Here is a 24,818-nt window from a genome sequence, read left to right as displayed (position 1 = left end):
AAGCAGGAAGGTGGGATTTTGTTGTTGAGAATTTTCCAGGCATTTATTTGGCAGTTTCAAGACTTCTCCTATAGCTGTGTTTTGTTTAAGCAACAGGTCATGCCCCTTTTTGATTATTTTATTTTATTTTTTTTTAGTACAAATAAAACGTGTTTCAGTAAATCAGACAAAAGTGGTTTTGTTAATCCAGAGCAGTAAATTTCGTATTGATTTGGTTACTCATAACCAAATTAAGAGGTAGTCTCTAACTCGGTCATTGTCCAGTGTAGAAATGGAACTCTATATCTTGTTGGAATTGCCTAGAAGTATTCACAGCTTTTAAGTAGGGTAGCAACTTGTCAGAAGGGAATTCCCTCCCTGTAGGGAATTTAAACTTTCTCCTGTTGCTGCTTGGAGAACTACTTACTTCCTCCTCTGTCTTGAAGGCCCCAACTTATGGCTGGCTGGTCTTGCTGGAAATCATGAAACCAGACATTTAGAGGTTTACCAAACTGTTTATTATACAGTCACACTTCTTTCCCTCAGACAGTAAATTCATTTAGCTACAGTACTGAACACATGCTATGCTGACAGCTCTTTAATGGCTAGTTACATTGCATTTTAACACAACCACAGTACCATAAACAGCCATAGCTATGCTTTCATTTAAGAAGACTCTCCAGACATGCCAGTGTAAGTCTACCCAGAAAAACCCTATAAAAAAGCTGTACTGCTCTGCTGAAACTTTGCTGTTTTAATATTTCACAGTGGACTTTGAGTGAAACAAGAATATTATCCTCTGTTAATAATAATAATTAATCAGTGCCCTCTGATTAATGCTGAGGGCAGGAATAGATCATTACTTTAAATTCCTCTTAAAGTGTATAGAGCAGCATTTCCCAAACTTTTTTGGCCATGGAACACTTTTTCGCCTATTACGGAACACTTATAATATTATTTTGTAGTCGTTTGGTTTTCAAATAAAAAATTGCATGATTTATGCTCAAATATATTTTATAAAACAAAGCAAAAATACAAATTTAAAATAACTTGAACTAACAATTTCTAACTGGAAAGCGCATATAAAATAGTACGAAAATCAAGTGCAAGAGTCAAAATTAAAAACAGTGTTCTACTTAAAAAAAACTGTTTTACATATACACAAACATCAAACAAATTAGATTTTTACTAGATAAATCTGTTTTTATAAACAGAAATACAAATTTGGATTTAATGGGATTGGTGTTTCTGCATTTTTCTATCACAAATTCACTTAATGTTAGGAATAATGCTGGAAAGTTGAATCCTCATGTCAGACATAGCATTAAGTCTATTCCTATATTTGGTTTTTGTTGCAGTATAATACAAAAATCCCATCCCATAAGTTGTAGCAAAAGAAAGGAGCATTCACTGCACGTTTAGCCACATTAGGGTACTCTTCTATTAGGCTGCTCCAAAAATTATTCAGTGGAAGATCCTTAAACTTTTGTTTCAAATCAGAAATTAAGTCAGTTAGGCTTTCATAATCATGCGCAGTAATGCCGACTGGTTTGGCTGTAATTACAAACGGATTTCGAACCCAAGCATTATCATCAGTACTTGTAGGAAAATGTTCTAATAAAGAGGCCTGCAAGTCATGTAAGTGCTATAAAATGGTGCTAGAAACTTCTTCGTAGACTGTAGAATTTATTTCAGTCAGAAATTCATGTACTGTAGGGGAGCAGTCGAAGTTATTCTCTTCTACAGAAGATGCCAAGAATTCCAGTTTCTTTTTTAACAACGAAATTTTATCCATTGTAGTAAAAGTGGTCAATTCTTTCCTTGCAGCAACAGATTAATTTCATTTAATTTTGCAAAAAAATCTGCAAGATACCTAAGTCTCATTAGCCATGAGGAATTTGTCAGACAGTCATTAAATTTTCATACTGAATTATCTGAAGAGAAAAATACCAGTAGTTCACTACAAAGCTCAAAAAGCCTCACAAGCACTTTTTCCTCTGGATAGCCACCTCACTTCCATACGTAAAAGAAGCGCTTTGTGCTGACTACCCATTTCCTCACACAAAATTTTAAATAACCTGGATTGAAGTGGTCAATATTTGACAAAATTGATAATTTGTACTGCTTCATCAAGCATAATTTTCAGATATGCTGGTATTATTTTTTTTAACTGCAAGTGCGTGTCTGTGTAGAACACAGTGGCTCTTAGTGCTTTCTGGTGCCACACTTATGATTCGCGTTACAGCCCCCTTCATCTTCCCAATCATTGCCCAAGCACCGTCAGTACATACATCAATACATTTTCCCCAACTAATTTCATGCTTTCTGATAAAATTGTTGATGTAGTTGAATATTTCCTCTCCAGTTGTGTTGCTTTGCAGAAATTCACATAAGAGCAAATATCGGACAAATACTAGTAGCACAGCAAGTCCTGAAACGTCAGTGGACTCATCTAGCTGCAATGAGTACTCATGGCAAATTTTCAGTCGGCAGACTAGCTCTTTTTCTATGTCATCAGCAAGATCTTTAATATGGCATGCAACAGTATTATTTGACAACTGTATAGCATCAATTTTTTTACCAGACTGGTCACTGAACATGCACATTACAGTATCTTTCGCGCAAGGCTTGATAAGCATTTCTCCAATAGTGTGAGCTTATCCGGTAAGCGCTGTATGGTAACTTACTCGATAAGATGCCTCTGTTGCACTTGTGTTATGTTTTAGCAATTTTAATCATCGGAAGTTTACAATTTCCAAGTGAGTCACGCTTCCTCTTGAAAAAACGTATATCTTTGTCTTTGTATTCAGCATGCTTGGTTTCCAAATTCCTACGAAGTTTAGTAGGAGCCAGTGAACTGTTTTAATATTTTGTTGTACACGACGCACTGCGCATCAGGAACATCTTTATTTCCAACACACGTAAAATTGAAAGCAAAATAACTTTCATCATACTTTCGTTTCGGTCTTTTAACACCTGCTGCTGCTTGTTTTTTGATATACTTCAGTGGAAATTCTTTCACCTTGGATAACTCACTAGTACTAACAGATTTTTTGGCAACGAAAGACTGATTGTTCATCCTCACTTGGAAGTGTCACAATATTTTGCTCGTTTATTTCGACCACAGTTGGAGTACCGGAAGAACTTGCTTTTCGTTTCAAAGTTCCTTCTTTTGCCACAAATCCATGGTGATTAGGTTTAGTAACAATATTAGAAATACTGAATTTTTGTCAAATTTTGTCACAAATATTTATATTGTTTCAAGCGAAGGTAATTTAGTTGTGCTTATCTCACACACGGTAAAGACCCACAGGTTTGAACATGTTAAGTGAATATGTTATATTCAACATGGCGTAAAGAGAATGGTGTGTGCATACCACTGCAGTTCACGCAGCCTCGAGCGGAAGGGGTACGACGTCACTAACTGAAATGTGCCCGAAAGGGGTAGATGTCAGCATGCTTGCGTGTCACGTTCTCTTTACGCCATGATATTCAATACGAAATCTATCAATAACAGGAAAAAGAGTTTTATGTTATAGTAAGTTATGTTATAGTCATTCAAAAAGAGTTGTAAACTACGCTTCAAATATGCCAAATTTAAAATAAAAAAAAATGTAAAGACCCTTTTTTCTAATTATGAATCTTTCACGGAACACCTATTCACATTGTGGGGAACACAGTTTGGGAAACACTGTTATAGAGGATACTTAAGGTTGTTACTCTTCTGGGTGAGCAAGACAATTTTCCTTTCCCAGAACTGGAAAATTTTATCTGTGTAAATAATCCATTTTTGTTTGCAGTGTTGTAGCTGTGTTGGTCCCAGGATATTAGGGAGACGAAGTGGGTGAGGCAGTATCTTTTATTGGACCAATCTCTGCTGATGAAAGACACAAGCTTTCAAGCTACACAGAGCTCTTCTTCTGGTAAGAACAGCTCTGTATAGCTCAAAAGCTTGTCTCTATCATCAACAGAAGTTGGTCCAGTAAAAGATATTACCTCACCCAGCTTGTGTCTGCTTAAACAAGACTGAACATGGCTTTATTTGCTTAGCTGTACACAAGACAATTATGCAAATTACCTGCAAAGTAGTAGTGACTTTAGAGTAGTAGGTTTCACCGTATTCCATTCTGCTGCATATATTTGTCTAAACAAAGGTTAAAAATGAATCATCCAGTGGATAAATCCATCTTTTGCTAGCACAGTTGAGCACCATATAACAAACTGAAGTCCGTTCATGCATCCCCTAACGTTTTTTACTTTTAGCAAGTGTTAAAGAGTGGCAAAAGCTGGGGATGAATTTGACACATTTAGCTCTTACTGTTGTAGCCTTGCAATGAAGGATATGTGCAAGAATGTGTTGTAATTTTAGGACTTTTCACAGCCTATACATGTTCGATGCAGAGTATTTTAGGCTTCCACTATAGAGACATACAGACTTGTTAAAACGTATGATGTGACTATTGTTACTCTTAATTAAAATGCAGTATCCAGAGGTACTGGATCTGCATTCTAATGTTTACAACTTAAAATTGTATTTCACAAGCTGCTATGGTCTGAAGAAATTCCATAGAATAGAAACCAAAGTTCTGCGTGTGTATATATTTCTGTGGCATTAACCTTGTGGAGTGACTTGAGTCTGTGCCACAGGAGATGTCATTAGGGATGGCTCTAAAGGTACAATGTAGCTTTGAAATGCTAATTTATAAACTTAATATTTATCCTATGGTAAATGGATCAATTTGGACTGCAAAGGTATTGTTCTTAAGCAGCCATTTTTAACCTACAAGTTATATGCCTGACGTATGGCTCCATGTTTAAGTTCTTAGTGGCACATTTGCAGCTCTATGGTTCAGATTCATAATCCACAGTAGCATGATTTAAAAAAAAATTCACTTCTCCCTCCTGTTAATTTTGGCTGCAGCTCAGTGAATATTGTACATCAGCACGTATTTTCTGCCCACACTATCTGGGTATGCATATGCTTGTGAACCCCTGGGAAAAGATGAAAAATCAATCTTCTGCAACTAGTTCTGGAGGTCATAAAGAAAACACTGTTGTGTATGTGTTCTCCTTTGTTTAACAATACAGCTTGCAAGGTCTAAAGTTTCCAAGTTCAATGAAGGTTGTGCATTCCTGGGTCTTAGAATATCACCGTTGGTGTTGTTCAGAGCAACATCTAGTCAACTAATTCTTTTCTAATTGCTTTTGTTTTTCAGGTATTCAGAATGAATCTGGAAAAGCTCAGCAAACCAGAACTACTGACGCTATTTAGTATTCTTGAAGGAGAACTAGAAGCAAGAGATCTTGTCATAGATGCCTTAAAGGTATATTATAAGTACGGTAATTGATCAGAAATGCTACAGAAATCCTCCTGTAGGTTCTGCCAAAGGCCTGTATCACAAGCTGAGGTTTAGCAGCAATGATTTATTACTTTTTAAACATTCACACTGGATATCAGCAGTGTTAGATAGTCAGTGCTGTAGATTGATCTATATCTTGGAATTCGTTACCAAAAAGTTGGCTGCAAAAGCAAGCAGTTCACTGTTTAAGTGCAGAGAGCATTTTAAATGTCAGTACTTCCTTTCTGATGACAAAACTGCTCTTGATTCTTTATCAGGAAGAATTAAAAGGGTTAGTCTTAAACTTCTTAATTAAATATTTCACATGTTCCTGTTTCTTCAATAAGACAACTCTTGAGAGCGGCAGAGAAGATAAGCTCTCAAAATCTCTCTGGCAGGGGTGACTATTCTGCTGCTTCCTAAGAAGCAGATGCCAGTTCCATGCTAAGAATAACATAGCCTCAATGGGATAGTAAGGCTGCATCTACACTTCAGGCAGGGGTTGTCATTTCTTTACTTGGGTACACATATTCGCAGTAGTTCTCCTCAAGTTAGCGGGAATATAAATAGCAGTTTGCCCATGGTAGCACTGCTAGTGGAAGCAGAGGCACAGCTGCTGCTCGCATTGCTACCGCAGCTACAGTGCTATTTATGTGCACACTAAATCTCTTCAAGAGCTCATAATGTAGGCAGCCTGCACGATGTTCTTGTACCCTCCTTTCATGTAGTGTGTATATTAAGTTGCTAGAAAAGAAAGGGAGTCCCACAGCCTTCGCTGCCTGTGTGAATGAGGCACAGTGCTGTTTTGTTGGAGCTGGACAGTGTGTTTGAGAAATATGTAGCTGATATTGGGGCTTGCATCCAGGCTGACTAGCTGAAACTCAACTCTGATAAGATGGAATTAACGCTCCTGGAGAGAGACAAGCAACCAGCTGAAATTGCAAAACTGCCTCTGTCCCTTCGATGGGGTAATTGATTCATCACTTGTTACTCTGTCACAGACTGAAATCCTGATCTCTCTCTAGAAGCATCTGGATGGCCTATACCAGTAGTAATGTTTTCTCTATCAGCATTTGGCTAGAAAATTGCATCCCTTTCTTTCGGATACAGGACCTTGTCATCCTTATCTATGCCTTTATCCCCTTGCAGTTTGTCTGTTGCAATGCACTCGACATGTGTTGAGGAAACCATACCTTAAGACCACTCAAACTTCAGCTGGCCCTTGTAGGGATCACATTATGTCTGTTCTTCATTACACCATTGTTTGCATTGGTTTCCTGTTTGTCTCTGGACAGTGGTTGAAGGTGCTGATTTTGACCTGTGGTGTTTGTCCTATATAACTGAGATTTCCTTTCTCTATGTTATATCAGGGCAGCTACAATTATCCAAGGCATTCAGGTTTAAATGAGAGAGTGCAGAGAACAGGGTGTTCTCAATGAGGTGTTCTTAGCTGTGGCGCTGACTCCTCCATTTTATCTGGCAATCTTGATCTGTTGTTCTTCAGGGAATGTTTTAAAATTCATCTATTGTCTTCTGAGAGGGATTATTAAGTGGGAGAATGGGAGTGTGGGAATAATGAGGCAAAAGTATTGTGGGGAAAAAAATTAGAGGCGGTTTCTGAGGGTTTACTGTTTGGTAACTTGTGTACAGTGACATAGAATTTATAGCTAGATTCATAATTCCTGTCCCAGGCCATGCTAAAATTCCAGTTACAGTCATCTTGTGTGGTCTGTATTTTGTATGTATGTTGTAGCTAGTGCAAGTGGTTAATCTCTTTCTGGCTGGGTGGCAAAGATTAACCGCATCTATCTCAAATCTAAAGGTGGGATAGATAGTCATGTGGGTCTGCTGTCTGACACAATTTTATTGCAAAATGCTGTCCTCCGTTGACTTGTATGTGTGAAAAGCTGCTCTGGGTTGCTTCTCTGCATGCTGTGCATTCTATGGTAACTGCAAAATTCCATGCAACAATTCTGATGTTGACTTTTAGTGTTCATTGAATCATAGAAGATTAGGGTTGGAAGAGACCTCAGGAGGTCATCTAGTCCAACCCCCTGCTCAAAGCAGGACCAATCCCAACTAAATCATCCTAGCCCGGGCTTTGTCAAGCCAGGCCTTAGAGGTTTTTAAGGTTGGAGATTCCACTACCTCCCGAGCTAACCCATTTCATTGCTTCACCACCCTCCTAGTGAAATAGTTTTCCCCAATATCCACTGTAGACCTCCCCAGCATTCTATCCACCTTATAGTCCATTCATCCAGTCCATACTTTTTTTATGTGCTGGCAACAATACTGTGCGAGACCATATCAAAAGCTTGGCTAAAGTCAAGATCTATCATGTCCACTGCTTTCCCCATACTCACAAAGCCAGTTATCTCATCATAGAAAGCAATCAGGTTGGTCAGGCATAACTTGCCCTTGGTGAATCTATGTTGACTGTTCCTGATCACCTTGCTCTCCTTCAAGTGCTTCAAAATGGATTCCTTGAGGACCTGCTCCATGATTTTACCTGGACTGAGGTGAGGCTGACTGGCTTGTAGTTCCCTGGATTCTCCTCCTTCCCTTTATTAAAGATGAGAACTATATTTGCCATTTTCCAGTCGTCTGGGACCTCCCCCAATCGCCACGAGTTTTTAAAGATAATGTGATAATGTTGTTGTCTCACAATGTTCTCTTTCTGTTTCCCCTCTGGTAATGTCCACCCTTTTATGCTGCTTCCCCATTCTTTTTCCCTTGATTTTTCACCGTATGGGCTTGTATCTGCTTATATGTACTTTTAAGGAACTAACCACCATAGTGCCTAGATACCATTATTAAAAGTCTGTATAGTATTGTACTCGGCAGTTTTCTTGCATCACACGTTAGGAGGACCTTTACAGTGGATACCAATGGAACAGTTCTGCAGCCTAACATGGACTCTGTATGTTTGCTGGCAAATAAAAACAGGTTCCATGTGTAGTACCTTGAAAGATCTACCTTCAGTTCCTCCACATTTGATCCATTCTAAAACATTCAAAACTAAATTATAAAGCCTACTAACTGTAGCTCTGTCTGCTTTTGAAAGTTACCAATACGCTTCAAAGAGAGAACCCCATGAATGGTTAGTTTTACAGCCTATCCTTGTGTGCTGTGCATTGTAATGCCTTCTGGTTCTATTGGTAACAGATGTTTAGGTAGGTATTGCACATGTTTTCATAAAAGATTGCTTTTGTTGCACTAGTCTAGTTTTATTTACTGCAAGCAGCTTTTGTCTTCTGTAAAGCTCTTCCTCCAAATAGGGAGAACACCCAGAGAAACCACAGCTATAATTAAGAAAGCATTTGGATAAGAAAGTGCCACATGCTATCAAATATAAGTATTATGTTTAGTCTGCACATGTTGTGTTTAGGCAAAAGTTATCTTTCCAGGCTTCAGAACTGGGCAGCATGAATGAAGTGAAAAGAAGCTAGCAACGTTGCAGTCCACTCTATTACATTAGATGATTGGAAATTGGATTTAAATTTGTATACAAAAGAAAGCTGGATCCTTTGATTTGAAATGAGATCTGCCTTGGTTCAAGATCTGAGATCTGCCTTGTAAGTCAGGCCATCACCTCATTAGTTCTGCACAACCTGATGTTGCTATCAGTGATGATTATTCTGTAGCTGACACATCACATGTTTTTTTCGGGATGGATTGTTTTTTGTCTTCATTATTTTTTCTCCTTTTATTCTCCTCCTCAGGGTATGTCTACATCTACAATTTTGCAGCGCTGGTTGTTACAGCTGTATTAGTACAGCTGTATAGGGCCAGCGCTGCAGAGTGGCCACACTTACAGCAACCAGCGCTGCAAGTGGCGTTAGATGTGGCCACACTGCAGCGCTGTTGGGCGGCTTCAAGGGGGGTTCGGGGAACGCGAGAGCAAACCGGGGAAGGAGACCAGCTTCGCCGCGGTTTGCTCTCGCGTTCCCCGAACCTCCCTGCAAACCGCAGGGAAGGAAACCTGCCTGCACGGGGGTTCGGGAACGCGAGAGCAAACCGCAGGGAAGGAGACCTGCTTGCTCGGGGGTTCGGGGATCACGAGAGCAAACCGGGGAAGGAGACCTGCTTGCACGGGGGTTCGGGAACGCGAGAGCAAACCGCAGGGAAGGAGACCTGCTTGCTCGGGGGTTCGGGGAACGCGAGAGCAAACCGCAGGGAAGGAGACCTGCTTGATTACCAGAGGCTTCCTCAGGTATGCTGGGATACCTGCTTATTCCACGGAGGTCAAGAAAAGCGCTGGTAAGTGTCTACACTTGATTACCAGTGCTGGATCACCAGCGCTGGATCCTCTACACCCGAGACAAAACGGGAGTACGGCCAGCGCTGCAAACAGGGAGTTGCAGCGCTGGTGATTCCCTGCAGATGTGTACACCTCCTAAGTTGCAGTGCTGTAACCCCCTCACCAGCGCTGCAACTTTGTGATGTAGACAAGCCCTCAGTTGTGCAGATGTAAATCTCTGGGATTATTTGGAGGAGTAATGCATCGTGTGAAATCTCATGGCTCCAGTGGCTAAAAAATTGAACAAACATTAGCTTTTTGCCTTTGAGATATGGTTGGAAAAGCCATTATTATTAGATGAAATGTGCTTTATCTGTTCAATAATTTTGAAGTTGGAGAAACTGGAACATTAGAAAGGAGGAAATGGAACTGGCAGGTTATTGAAGTAAATAGTAAAATGTGACCATGTTCAATATTAAAGGTTACTTCAGGTTGGGTTGTCATTACTTGTAATGTTACAATTTTCGATATCTCAAAACTGCAATGGCACATTGCTTGCCTTCCTGTAGTGCTGACTTAGCCAGCCTTTCAGATGCCCCACTAGCCTCAATTCAATTCAGAGCATACAAAAATACTGTGTGCTGAAAAAACCTTGTATCTTAAGGCCTCTATTGAACTTTCTTCTTGCATCCAGACAATGTCTTGGCTTTTCAAGACACCCATTACTCTCTCACAGGCTTTGTGTAATGTTCTGCAAACACGCTTAGTTTGTACTTTAGTGTAGATCTGCATTCCTGCAATTTTTTTGATAGGGTGCAAGGAAAAGGCTGACCCAGAGTAAGATGGCTTCAGTGTATGTACATTCAAATAATGGCATGAGCAACAACTAATTAAAATGGAGATTTAACCAGCAGTGTAGTGTTTGTTTGTTGGTTTTATGTTGTATGAATTGGTCACAAAGAATTTGACAAGTACATTTGAATAATTAACAAATTAGATGAAATTATGATCTGCTCATGGAGATCACCTAATGTAAAGCGGCTAAGTAATCAAATTGACTCTCCTAGCTCTAGTAAAGAATCAACTATAATGTGATTCACAGCCTCCTACCTACTCCCCCCCCCACACACACACAAATAAAAGTATAGAGAAAACTGAAGTTAGTGGGAAAAGAGAAGTAAAAACTTTGCTTCAAAATTAGTTTTCACTGTGGTTCCCCCAGCGTACTACTCATGAGGAAATGAAAATCCCTTTCTTCTCCAACTGGCTTGCTAGTGGAACAGGTGGTGGAATATTATAGCTCTCCTAGCAGTGTTTTGTACCTCAGTCCCAGAAGCTAGAGTTAGTACAGTCATGGCTGGAGATGAACTCAATGTTGGCAGGATACTTTTGGTACCCTTATGAACATTTGACGTATGTTAGAGAAAAAATTCACAGAGCTACTCAGTCTAGAAGCAAGACAGAATTTGAGCAGCAGAAAATTTACAGCCAAAACCAGCCCAAGCCTCTGGGATCTACAGCTCTTTCTTCTTGTATTTACTCATATATCATAATTATTCTAAAACATTTAATTGAATAAAATAGACAATATTTTTAAACATATGTAAAGTAGCATGGTGCAAATTGTATGCCGGTCTATATGCTCCTATTTTGACAAGTAGAAAATATTACAGGAAAAAGCACTGAAGAAGTGTGCTAAGATCAGTATCTAACCGATAAGGACTGAAATCCTGGTAAGAGAACTTTAGTTAACTGAAATGCATACAGGATAAATGCGACGAATAGATCTGCTAGGAACAAGAGTCAAAATTTTAAGAGCTGAAACAAGCATTGATTGCATCCTCTGATAAGCCATCTGATTGATAATTCTGAGGCTGTTATTTTCTCTTGTTCAGTGTGTTTCCCCACCACTATCATGAGATGTGTTTCCAGACTTTTGAAAAAGATTTTTTTAATGCTAACTGTATATTAGCGCTGCAGAAGTATGCTGGAAGCAGGCAGAAACCCATTTTGATGTGGGTTTTGACTGTGTGTGTCACTGGTCATGTTACAAGTTTCAAATATTCCAGTATTCTAAAGATTAGAGACAAAACAAGCTACAAAGAAGGTGGATTTGGCCTACAAAGTGGCAGAGCGAATTTGTATCTTTGTTTCCTCTACAGAGCAATCTAATATACATGTGTAACAAACCATAAAGGTCAGATATCAGGATTGTTTTAATAGTAGGTAAGATATAACTTAATAAATAATAGCATTTTTCTACAATATTTACACTATGTAAATAGACGTTAATATCTAGCAAAAAATCCTGAAGTTTACTCAAATCGTGTGATGGTTATTCAGCAAGATGAGAAGGATTGCTTTAGACTAGCACATGGTAGGATGTACATGTTCTACATCTGACTCAATAAATTTTTGAAATCTCTGGAGTTATATATGGCATAATTTTTAATTTATATTGCAACAAAGACCACGCATCATAGGAAGTTTATGTGCCTTCTGTTAAAATGTCACTGCAGTCCTCCAAAGGGTAACAAAATGATGCACACTGGCAGACTAATTAAAAACATAAAAAGCTGCCCTTTTGTACTGGAAGAATACACACACCTGTATAAATTGCAGCCACTAAAATAGCCTTCCTTCCCTGTCACTCTGACCATGTCATGCCCTTTTTTGTTTCTTTGTACTGGCTCCCTGTTTCTCATCATATCAGATTCAAGGTCCTTGCCCTAAGAAAATAAGAACGTCCATACTGGGTCAGGCCAAAGGTCCATCTAGTCCAGTATCCTGTCTTCTGACAGTGGCCAATGCCAGGTACCCTAGAGGGAATGAACAGAACAGATAATCATCAAGTGATCCATCCCCTGTCACCCATTCCCAGCTTCTGTCACTATCCCTGCCCATCCTGACTAATACCCATTGATGGACCTATCCTCCATGAACTTATCTAGTTCTTTTTTGAACCCTATTATACTACTGGCCTTCACAGCATCCTCTGGCAAGGAGTTTCACAGGTTGATTGTGTGTTGTGTGAAAAAATACTTGTTTTTATTTGTTTTAAACCTGCTGCCTATTAATTTCATGTGGTGCCCCCTAGTTCTTGTGTTTATGAGTACGAGTAAATAACATTTCCTTATTTACTTTCTCCACACCAGTCATGATTTTATAGACCTGTATCATATCCCTCCTTAGTTGTCTCTTTTCCAAGCTGAAAGATCCCAATCTTATTAATCTCTCCTCATATGGCAGCCATTCCATACCCCTAATAATTTTTGTTGCCCTTTTCTGAATCTTTTCCAATTCCAATATATCTTTTTTGAGATCTCTTTCTTGAGTGGTAACAGCTAATTTAGACTCCATCATTTTATATGCATAATTGGGATTATGTTTTCCAATGTGCATTGCTTTGCATTTATCAATATTGAATTTCATCTACCGTTTTGTTGCCCAGTCACCCAGTTTTGTGAGATCATTTTATAGCTCTTCACATTCTGCTTGGGACTTAACTATCTTAAGTTGTTTTGTATCACTTACAAATTTTGCCTCCTCACTGTTTATCCCTTTTTCCTGATCAGTTATGAATATGTTGAATAGAACTGGTCCCAGTACAGACTCCTGGGGAACTCCACTATTTACCTCTCTCCATTCTGAAAACTGATAATTTATTTCTACCCTTTGTTTCGTATCTTTTAACAAGTTACCAATCCATGAGAGGACCTTTCCTCTTATCCCATGACAGCTTACTTTGCTTAAGAGCCGTTGGTGAGGGACCTTGTCAAAGGCTTTCTGAAAATCTAAGTACATTTTATCCACCGGATCCCCATTGTCCACAGGCTTGTTGACCCCCTGAAAGAAGTTTAGTAGATTGGTGAGGCATGATTTCCCTTTATAAAAAAACATGTTGACTCTTCCCCAACAAATTTTGCTCTTTACTATGGTTTCAACCAATTTGCCCAGTACTGAAGTCAGGCTTGCCGGCCTATAATTACTGGGATCGCCTCTGGAGCCCTTTTTAAAAATTGGTGTCACATTAGCTATCCTCCAGTCATCTGGTAGAGAGGCTGATTTAAATGATAGATTACAAACCACAGTTAGTAGTTCTGCAATTTCACATTTGAGTTCCTTCAGAACACTTGGGTGAATGCCATCTGGTCCTGGTGACTTATTACTGTTTATCAGTTTGTCCAAAGCCGCCTCTAGTGACACCTCAATCTGGGACAGTCCCTCAGATTTGTCACCTAAAGAGAATAGCTCAGGTTTGGGAATCTGCCTCACATTCATAGCTGTGATTGACCGATGCAAAGAATTCATTTAGTTTCTCCGCAATGGCCTTATCTTCAAATTCCTACTTACCTTTTCCCCTGTGCATCGCCCAAATGTGCCTTTGCACATTTTTCCATCTTGCTCTCTACAGGCGGGGAGCCTCACTAAACTAGTTCAAGAGGCTACCACCCTCCCTTTCTAAGGATCACCTTCTGCTAGAACTCTTGCAAGAAATCAGCCAGAACTAAATTGAATGCTGATTAGGATGAGCTGATCCTATTTTAAATATGTTCAAATAAGTTAGAACAGTCAATTTATGCATGCCAGTTAGGTGAGCTATTGTGACTTTATTACTGTCACTCTTATCTTTGCTTTCCCCCTCTGCCTTTTCCCTCCAATTATTTCTTAATCTCGCTTGTTGCATCTTGTTCCAAATTAGACTGTAATCTCACCTTCATATCTTAATTTCTTTTCCAGGACACTCTGCTCCCCCTTCCACCTGATTATATTTAAAGCACACAACAAGGTTGCAGCTATTTTGGGGATGAGAAATGTTTAGAATCACTTTACACAATTTAACTTTAAGGGCCAATTTCTGTGGTCCTTACTTGTGCAAGACTGCCATATAGAAAGGACTGCATGAGTAGGGCCCCAAATTATCCTTCTCAGATCCAGCAAATCATGTGAGTGAAAGGAATCAATTCAAATAAACTAGATCAGTCATCCTCAACATTTATAGAGTGCTTTGTTCCCTTTCTCTTTTTTGAGAACAGAATTCTCCATTCATTAAAACTGAAGTTTTGTTTTCTTTTAGATCAGAAAACAGGAAGCAGCTTTCAGGCTTGTTCTTGCTTGAGGCTGTAGCTCTTTCATAGCAGAGTCGAACTTGGCTAATTAGCATTACTGACTGGGAGAATCTGAATTACTGCATTTTGCAAGTGAACAAATAGATGAACAAACAATAAAGTGAGGATAATGCATTCCAAAACAAACCGTTCACTTGTCAATTGAGTTAGATTTCCGAGTTTTCTGTTCAGTACCATAAGGTCCCACTACAGCAGCTACTAAATCTTTAAGAGAAGGGGCAAGACAACTGAAAACTTTTTTTGTTCTTCTTTGTGCAGATTATAAAATGCTTGGATTTAGCAGGCTGCTGCTGTACTCTGTTCTCTTGAATTACAATATTTGATACAGCTTTTTCTGTATATATTTAGAAAAATTTCACTTTCATTAATGTTTCACTTAAGAAGTTGACCTGCTCACCAATAAATCATGATAAAATGTGCTGCCTCCCACCTGTCCAGTAACTGGGTGAGTTCTGAGCAAGGAATACGATTAGATAACTGTTTTCTCCCCTCTGTGTTATTACTTGCATATACTTTTTGTGTGACAGTCTCAACTTCACATTCTGTTTTCTTGAATATAGAGTGCAGCTTGTGGGCCAAGTTCAGCCCACGAGGGCCATCATCTTCAGTACAGGAACTCTAAGCCTGCTGTGATCCATCTTGATCAGTTGGAAGGCCAGGATCATGCTGGGATTTGTAGTCTCTAGGCTACACTTCAGTTTTACACACAAGAGAAGCTGTACTCTGTTCCATTTCATGTGCATTAGGAGCATCCCTTAGGTTTCTTGCAAATTAAAACATAACCTTTATGTGAACAAAGCTTGAGCTATCTTAACTCGCTGGCTTTTTCATTTAATATTGATAGTGCTATTATACTGATTCACTAGAGATCTGATTTACTGACTAGACAATTACAACAAGAGGTAAAAGCCTTGTTATTTTGGGTCTGTCTTAAAATATCTACTAGTAACCACTTTTTGGTCAAAATTATGTTCAGTATTTAGATACAGAGCTGCTGTGGGACTAACGATAGGGAGTTGATTCTTTATGGTATTTCTTCCTGGTTGCTTAATGCAGAGTCAGTAATCCCCACCCCTGATTACTGTGACCTCAGCTTATCTTTATTTTCTAACATCTGTCTCTGGGGAAAGAAGTAATAAGGAAGTTCAAGACTGTAGGGGAAGCTATTTAAAGAATATGCCATTTTCCATAATCTAAAGGAGGAACTTCAGGACAGATTAAACTGCTGGGGAATTGTGGGTCCAGATAAATACTGTGAAAATAACTAAAATCTAAATGCTATATATACATTCCTCTTTCTCTCTCCAAACAATAAAGGTTGTATTAGAAAGTCCCACTAATTTATGCCTTGTGGTTCAGTAAAGGAAGTTGAGGATGGTCGAGAGGCCATGATGCAATGTTCTGTCTCAGCCAGATCTTCAGTAAAAAGAGCATTAAGAAAGAAACCCGAAGGATATTGTGTGGGAAACATTCGGCCCTGAGTAGCCTGGAAATCCCCAGAGAAAACAATAGCATTTTCCTAGCAGAGTGGAGCCATCAGTTTGCTTATCTGCACACTAAACATCTCTTTACTTGTTTCAAATATTGCTTCTGCTCCATAAAACCAGAATTACCTTTTTCAAAACAGACTAGCAGTAGTCAATTCAATTCAAGTTGAACAAAGCCAGCCAGTTACTGCAGCACCCAGTGTGTGTGTCAACGTCTTCAGTACCAGAATCTGAAATATTATTTTTGAGTAGCTGTTAGTCTTCCAGTTAGCTGAATTTTGTTCTCCTTCGGCGCATCTGCTACTTCAAATGTTTTCTCCTCTTCTGCCTAGGAATCTTATCTTTCCTCTACGAATAGTTGAATAGCCTGGACAGTCAGCTTAAGTTATTTTTTGAGTTTGCATATTTATTTAACATAAATATGCAAACTCCAGTAACAACTTCCACATTAAAAGGAGACAGTAGATGGGAATTGAGTACATTATAGTCAGTTGTCCAGGTGAATGGCTGTGTCCTTAAACTAAAAGAGCAGATGAACTCAGTGACGTAAGCCAACAGATAACTCCCAGCTTTGTGTCATTTAATGCACAGCGTGCATCACAATTTCATTTTAGAGGGACTAAGATGAAAATTTTCTGTGCAAGATTTATCTGTTCAGCCATATTTCCAGTGGTGTCACCTATGCAACAGACTGAAAGTAGCAATTAGAATCTTTCTGTAGAGTTTGTATTTGCTAGTGCATCATGCTGAAACAATTGACATGTTTTGTAAGCTCATAAATATATATTTCTTGAGAGTGGGTGGGTGTTGTACCTTTGGGGGTATGGTATATTTAGTTATGTTTTTTTGTGTTGTCTACACACATATGGTTAAATATTTATGCCTATCTGACTTGTATTTGTATGATGATGGTTAGATTTGAGAGAACTGTGAAATGGTAGCTTAGTTTCATTTGGTCATTCCAGTTCAGGAAAATCATTAATTGCTCACAAAGTAACAAGGAGGAACTTCTTGTTCTTTCCCAGACAGGAAATAAACCACCCCAGCTTGATTCAACAAAATGTACAGCATTATGATGCCTGAAAGCAGGAGAAAAATGTCACTCTGTGGATCGTTTCAGGCATCACAAAAATCATATATAAATAACGCACCACACCGTGTTTTGGTTTTTGTTTGGTGGTTTTGATTTTGTTTGTTTCCACATAAGTGGACTGGGTGTTAAGTTACACTGACAGAGGAGGGAGGGACCCTTCTTAATGACTTATGGAGCCAGATGAAAACTTTCTGTAAAGCTTTTCCTGGAGAGAAATGAGCTAGGAGTACATTTTTTCAGAAGTGCTTATAATATTAGAAGTGTTTAATACAATTTTGAAGCTGGAATTTATTTCTGAGTTTCTATTGTGGTAGTGTGTAACCACTACAGGGTTGGATTCAATTGAAAAAGATAAAGCAGCTTGTCCATCAAAACAACTGGGCCAGCTGGACTTGCACTTTTTTTAATGTATTGAAAGGCTTTCCAGTCCTTGGATCCTTTAAATGTTCCCACACAACTGTAGTTGGGTTTGATTTACTCATGTTTTGTAGTGCTTCAGAAACAATTGGGGATTTTTCTCCTTTATCTGTTCAAAAAATCAATCCATTAGTTTTTTCCTGTGATTCATTTAAACCACTGGCAGCACATTTATCCAAGACAGCACTCCCTTTTCCTTCCTCTTCCTCACAGCGGTCTCTTAAGCTCTAATCACACATATTTGGATACAAAAGTATATACACTTAGGAAAGTTTATAAACAGGGTGGAGCATTTATTGTGTGTATGTGTTGGTGGCGGGGGGTGGGGAGAAAGAGGGATGGTGGGGACAGGAGATAATGCTATTGATTGCATCTACAGGATAGTATTCCAGGATATCTGTCCCTAACTCGGGTTGTCAAACTGGGGGTCAGGACTTCTCAGGGGGTCACGAGGTTATTACATAGGGGTTCACGAGCTGTCAGTCTCCACCCCAAACCCAGCTTTGCTGCCATCATTTATAATAGTGTTAAATATATTAAAAAGTGTTTTTAATTTGGGGGGGGGGTATCTCACTCAGAGGCTTCCTTTGTGAAAGAGATCACCAGTAAAAGAGTTTGAGAACTACTGCCCTAACTCTTACTGAAAAGAGAGAGAGAGAGAGAAAGAGAGGGTTGTTTTTTTTCTTTTGCAGGGAGGTTGGGTATTTTTGTGTCTCCCCTCCCGCTGGGTCCCCATCAGTGTAAATTAACACACAGTCCACTTCTGTGGAAAAAGTTTGCTTCTGATTCCATGCTAGACAGGAGCCATGTGATTAGAGAAGTATAGACAAGACTGTAAAATTGATTAAGGAATCTGCTTCTATAATAAAGGGATGTTGTCAAGGAGAAAATGTATTAGTAACACTTTTGGGGGGAGACTTTCAAAAGCACAAAAGGGAGTTAGGTGCCCAAGTCCCATTTGTATCTCTGAAACAATTCCCCTTAAATGATTGCAACCAAAATAACGTTAAAACTCCAGCTTGGTACTATTCTTGCTGTTTGCTTTTTCAATTTGATAATCTATACAGACTAGCCAGTTTCATATTTTGTTTCTAGAGAATATCACTCTTGTTCTCATGCATGGGCCCAAAGCTCATAGACTCATAGACTCATAGGTCAGAAGGGACCAATCTGATCATCTAGTCTGACCTCCTGCACAAGGCAGGCCACAGAACCCCACCCATCCAATTTTATAACAACCCCTATCCCAGGACCGAGTTATTGAAATCCTCAAAAATGGTTTGAAGACCTCAAGCTGCAGAGACACCACCAGCAAGCGACCCGTGCCCCACGCTGCAGGGGAAGGCGAAAAACCTCCAGGGCACCTGCCAATCCGCCCTGGAGGAAAATTCCTTCCCGACCCCAAATATGGCGATCAGCTAAACCCTGAGCATGTGGGCAAGAGTCACCAGCTAGCACCCAAGAAGGAATTCTCCGCAGCAACTCAGTACCCATCGCATGCAACATCTCCCCGCAGACCATTGAGCAGACCTGTCTGGTGGTAATTCAAGATCAATTGCCCAAATTAACGATCCTATCATAACATCCCCTCCATATACTTATCAAGCTTTGTCTTAAAGCCAGGAAAGTCTTTTGCCCCTACTATTTCCCTCGGAAGGCTATTCCAGAACTTCACTCCCCTAATGGTCAGAAACCTTCGTCTAATTTCAAGTCTAAACTTCCTAATATCCAGTTTATACCCATTCGTCCTCGTGGCTACATTAGTACTAAACTTAAATAATTCCTCTCCCTCCCTAACGTTAACCCCCTTGATATATTTATATAGGGCGAGCATATCCCCCCTCAGCCTTCTTTTGGCCAGGCTAAACAAGCCAAGCTGGTTTCCAGCTGTGCAGGGGGATGCTTGCTTACATTTTAAATTGCGTTTATTGGACTGTTAAAGAAACACTCGTGGAAATGTTATCTATATTGAGTTTTGAAAGTCTCGCTCCCTTTGTTTTTAACCTACTCTAACTTTTCTACCTAAAATATGTCCTGAAAACTTTTATTCTGTGCCACTTACTAGTCATACCTTACTTCTCTTTATTGTATCAGCCCTTTCACTTACTAGAGTGTTAGGGTGACGTTTCATTCTGCATTCTGCGTAGATATCTTTTTTCCCTGTCCTCCAACAGCTGTATGTCATTTAACAGGATCAACAAAGAGTCATTGCTGTGTGGAATGAGTGTAAAAACGCTATTAATTCTGAAAAGGCTACTGTATTTAATTTGGTATGGCTTACTTATGTGTTTATGTTCATAAAGATACCCAGATGTGTGCATGCTTATGTATAAAACTAAAACGCACACTAGTACACAGAAGGCAGTGTTAGGGCCCCATCTCTCAAGTGGCAAAGCCATATGTTATGCATGCTGTCCCTGAGGGTATGTCTACGCTACGGGATTAGTCCGGTTTTACATAAACCGGTTTTGTAAAACAGATTGTATAAAGTCGAATGCACGCGGCCACACTAAGCATAATAATTCGGCGATGTGCGTCCATGTACCGAGGCTAGTGTCGATTTCTGGAGCGTTGCACTGTGAGTAGCTATCCCATAGTTCCCACCGTCTCCCTTGCCCATTGAAATTCTGGGTTGAAATCCCAATGTATGATGGTGCAAAAACAGTGTCACAGGTGATTCTGGGTAAATGTCGTCACTCATTCCTTCCTCCATGAAAGCAACGGCAGACAATCATTTCGCGCCCCTGTTCCCTGGATTGCCCTGGCAGACGCCATAGCATGGCAACCATGGAGCCCGTTTTTCCTTCTGTCACTGTCACCGTCTTTGTACTGGATGCCACTGACAGAGGCAGTACTGCAGTGCTACACAGCAGCATTCATTTGCCTTTGCAAGGTAGCAGAGACGGTTACCAGTCGTTCTGTACCGTCTGCTGTGCCATTGTAAATTGGCGATGAGATGACGGTTATCAGTCGTTCTGTGCCATCTTCTGCTGTCATGGGTGCTCCTGGCTGACCTTCGCTGAGGTTGGCCGGGGGCGCAAAGACAAAAATAGGAATGACTCCCCGAGTCATTCCTTCCTTTATGGTTTATCTAAAAATAGAGTCAGTCCTGCCTAGAATATGGGGCAAGTGTACTAGAGAACCAGTGTACCAGAGAGCACAGCCGCTCCGTGTCAGATCCCGCAGAAATGATGAGCTGCATGCCATTCACAGGGGGTGCCCCTGCAACAACCCCACCTGTTGCTTCCCTCCTCCCCCAACCCTCTTGGGCTACCATTGCAGTGTCCTCCCATTTGTGTGATGAAGTAATAAAGAATGCAGGAATAAGAAACACTGACTTTTTAGTGAGATAAAATGAGGGGGAGGCAGCCTCCAGCTGCTGTGATAGTCCAGGCAGTACAAAATCTTTTTCTTTAGACATGAAACGGAGGGGGGGGGGACTGATGGAGCTCAGCCCTCCAGTTGCTATGATGAAGACGGTTACCAGCCATTTTGTACCATCTGCCAGGAATGACCGGGAGTCATTCCTATTTTTACCCAGGCGCCCCCAGCCGACCTCACCTGAGGCCAGCCAGGAGCATTCATGGGATGATGACGAGGACGGCTACCAGTCCTTCTGCACTGTACCGTCTGCCACCGGGAAAGGGAGAGGAGAGGATGCTGCTGTTCAGTGCCACAGCACCGCGTCTACCAGCAGCATGCAGTAGACATAGTGACATTGAAAAAAGTCAAGAAACTATATTTTTCCCTTCTCTTTCATAGGGGGATGGGGGGGTAAATTGACGAGATATACCCTGGACCATGTGTTTGACCCTACAGGCATTGGGAGCTCAGCCAAGAATGCAAATGCTTTTCAGAGACTGCAAGGACTGTGGGATACCTGGAGTCCTTTGTACCCCCTCCCTCCCTCCGTGAACGTCCCTTTGATTCTTTGGCTTTCCGTTATGCTTGTCACACAGCACTGTGCTGTGGACTCTGTATCATAGCCTGGAGATTTTTTTCAAATGCTTTGGCATTTCGTCTTCTGTAACGGAGCTCTGATAGAACAGATTTGTCTCCCCATACAGCGATCAGATCCAGTATCTCCCGTACGGTCCATGCTGGAGCTCTTTTTGGATTTGGGACTGCATCACCAACCGTGCTGATCAGAGCTCCACGCTGGGCAAACAGGAAATTAAATTCAAAAGTTCACGGGGCTTTTCCTGTCTACCTGGCCAGTGCATCCGAGTTTAGATCGCTTTCCAGAGCGGTCGCAATGGTGTACTGTGGGATACCACCCGGAGACCAATACCGTCGATTTGTGGCCACACTAACCCTAATCCGACATGGCAATACTGATTTCAGCACTATTCCTCTCGTCGGGGAGGAGTACAGAAACTGGTTTAAAGAGCCCTTTATATTGATATAAAGGGCCTCGTTGTGTGGACGGGTGCAGGGTTAAATCGGTTTAACACTGCTAAATTCGGTTTAAACGCGTAGTGTAGACCAGACCTCAGTCTAGAAAACTGTAACAGTCTTATTTTTATGTAGTGACTTCTCTTTCTGTGGATCCCACAGTGCTTTGCAAACAACGTACAGAACAGAACCAGTGAAATACCATCATTTCTGGGATGGTGGGCAGCAACCAACCAGCTCTCAACACACTGCAGAATCCCCTGGAGAGGGAAAATTTTGGCCAAGGGCACTGGGGCAGACCCTTACTCTTAAAATTGCCCAGATGACCTTTTTACTGTTTGCAAAAAGCAGGCAAGATATTTTTTTGTTTGTTTAAAGGTCTTGCTTATCAGCCCTATACCCAGGAAAATGCATGAGTTGCCCCTGCGTCAGGATTAATACATGTGGCTCTAGGGAGTCTAGATCACTGTATCTCAACCTTTTTGATACCAGGGACCAGCTTGCTGCCTTTCTAACCTGTGTCAGGGCAATCTCGGGGACCAGCACCAGTCTACTGACCAGTCATTGAGAAACACTGGTCTAAATGTATCCAATCTGAAACTGATAACCCTAAGGCATCTCCTCTGATTGGTATGTTTGCTACACTGAATGCCAGGTTTGTGTTTTTAAGCATTTACATCCTAGCACTGTATCTTGAAATGGGAGCATTTGGGGTGAGATTTTCAAAAGTGCTCAGCATTGGCCTGTTTTCCATTGAAGTCAATGGTGAAACTTCTATGGACTTCAGTCAGAGCAAAGTTAGGCCAATGAGTGCTTTTGAAAATCTCAGCTCTGAGCGTTTTTCCCCTCACCGCCATCACACACCTTTTCTTTAATGCCTGCAGTTGCTCATTATTCTGCAATTGAAATCATGTGCCTTTGATTCTAATTCTTAACAGAGGAGGGTGTTTGTATATGTAGCTTTACATTTTTTTAAACTTGTTCCTTGTGCATTATGTATTTTCTTTTGAACTTTTTTAGTAAATGTTCAAAGCAGTGGGAAGAGGCAACATGGTGCCCGACAAACACATTCTGTGGTGCAATGGTTGGTTCCAAATTTTATTTTTTATAGGATACCAAGTGTGCTGGGCTTTTTAATTCAGGTCTGTCATTGAAAGAAATGGCTGTTGGATGATTAGGCTGTTTGTGATGCTTTGTTTCATTTAGTCTGTACCTGGGTAAAAGAATTTTAAGAACTTGTTTGCTGACCAGTTATAGATTTATAGGTTATTGTTGGAGTGAAATTCTGTAATTGCCTAACGTGAATGTACTTATGATATTACAGCCAAGAAATCCAGGAGGACACACACAATTGCCCTTCCAGTGAAACATCACTAAATTATTAAATCTCTTGGTCAGGGAGGACTGAGTATTTACTGTCTTTCCTTTTAAGAGGTTTTGGGACACCAGAGACCTGGGACTTGCTGGCTTTCTTAATCTCAGGAGTTGGTGTGTGGATACTGTAGCGTGCTGAATGTATTGTGTAGTGGCTCTGATACTTTTTAGTGGTGGTTAGCTAGTGTGCTTGTTCCAGTACAGTGGAGACAGCAGCTGCGAAAGGTATTTGTGGTTTGTGTGTAGGAGGCTGGGATTTAATCAGAAGATGAGTTCAGAGCAGTGTGCCAACTTGCTAGTTAGTCCCACTGAACAAGCTCTTCTAAAATCTTTGTTGTGGTTGAGGTAATGCTTGTGAGGACATTTACTGAGTTAAAAGCCGCCTTTTAGATTTAAGAACCAGTGAAAAGTCTAATCAAGTCAGACACTGAGTTACGTGTAAAGACTTCGTAAGCTCCATCAAGAGACACTGGAAGACCTATTGGATTTTTGTTGTTATCCGTGCTTAAAATCAGTGGCTTTTAAGCTATAAACAGTAGCATCATGATGCTTACTAACTCCTTTTACGGGGTAATTTTTGTGTATAAAGAAGTTGTCATCTTTGGGATTATTGTTGTTCCTGCACACTTCAGTCCTCAGATGGATAAATCTTCAATATTCAGTTGTCCAAATGCTGTCTGTAACGTTCAACCTTTTCAAGCTGGTGCTTGAACTTTAGTAGTTAAGCAAATGCATGACCACCACAGTTTGTTACAAAGTTGGAAAAAATATTTCCTTCCTTTGTCCTCGGATGCAGAAACTGTTCATAAAAGGCCTCCTTGTTTACATTTGCTCCACTGAGTTCTGTTTCTTGGAATAGTGATTCTTTCAGTATCTCTGTCCCAGAGTGAGCAAATGGTGTTGATTATGAGTCAAAACATGACATAATTGGTGAAGTGGAATTTCCCTATGTAAAGAGCTTTTGTGTTCTCTGAATCTGTGCTTGGATGTGCTTCATTTTTTTCCCATACATGCAACAAATTGTAGGGACAGACCAGCATGGGCATTTGTTGAAAACTCAGGCTATGAAATCTTTCCTTTTTGCACCCTTGCTCAGTGGAGCAGGGGAAGAGTTGGGAGCATCAGTATAGTACACGATGCTGGAAAAGGGCACATCTTCCGTTGCCAGTGGTTGCGTTCTGGAGCTGGTAAAGCAGTAGTATTTTTTCAGCACCTCTGATACCTTGCATCTGAGGACTTTTGAAACTTTATGAATGCTAGTGAAACATCTGCTGCTGAGAGGCAGAAGCTTTGTCAGGGTAGGTTTCAAAGTCTGCAGTTGTCCCACTTCTTTATTTTTTCTTCTTTGTCACTGGTGGATGGAGC

The 24,818-nt window shown here is 40.4% G+C and overlaps 1 protein-coding gene and 1 long non-coding RNA gene across 4 annotated transcripts in view; one reads left to right on the top strand and one right to left on the bottom strand.

The window, feature by feature from the left end:
• The window catches only part of CTTNBP2NL (CTTNBP2 N-terminal like), a 46,015-nt gene that overhangs the window by 10,084 nt on the left and 11,113 nt on the right, over positions 1-24,818 (top strand). For all 3 annotated transcript variants that reach the window (XM_050954312.1, XM_050954311.1, XM_050954313.1), the window contains exon 2: positions 5,196-5,303. In XM_050954312.1, the coding sequence (XP_050810269.1) occupies positions 5,205-5,303 (99 nt within the window). In that variant the 5' untranslated portion in view covers positions 5,196-5,204. The remainder of the gene's footprint in view (positions 1-5,195; positions 5,304-24,818) is intronic.
• The window catches only part of LOC127051745 (uncharacterized), a 29,276-nt gene continuing 16,228 nt past the window's right edge, over positions 11,771-24,818 (bottom strand). Inside the window, exon 3 of the long non-coding RNA XR_007774588.1 lies at positions 11,771-12,377. This is a non-coding gene — a long non-coding RNA (uncharacterized LOC127051745). The remainder of the gene's footprint in view (positions 12,378-24,818) is intronic.

The sequence above is a fragment of the Gopherus flavomarginatus genome, chromosome 5 (genome assembly GCF_025201925.1).
Source record: "Gopherus flavomarginatus isolate rGopFla2 chromosome 5, rGopFla2.mat.asm, whole genome shotgun sequence".
Taxonomy (NCBI): Eukaryota; Metazoa; Chordata; order Testudines; family Testudinidae; genus Gopherus; species Gopherus flavomarginatus.
The sequence above is the reverse complement of the archived record's forward strand: the minus strand, read 5'-3'. Positions and strand labels throughout refer to the sequence as shown.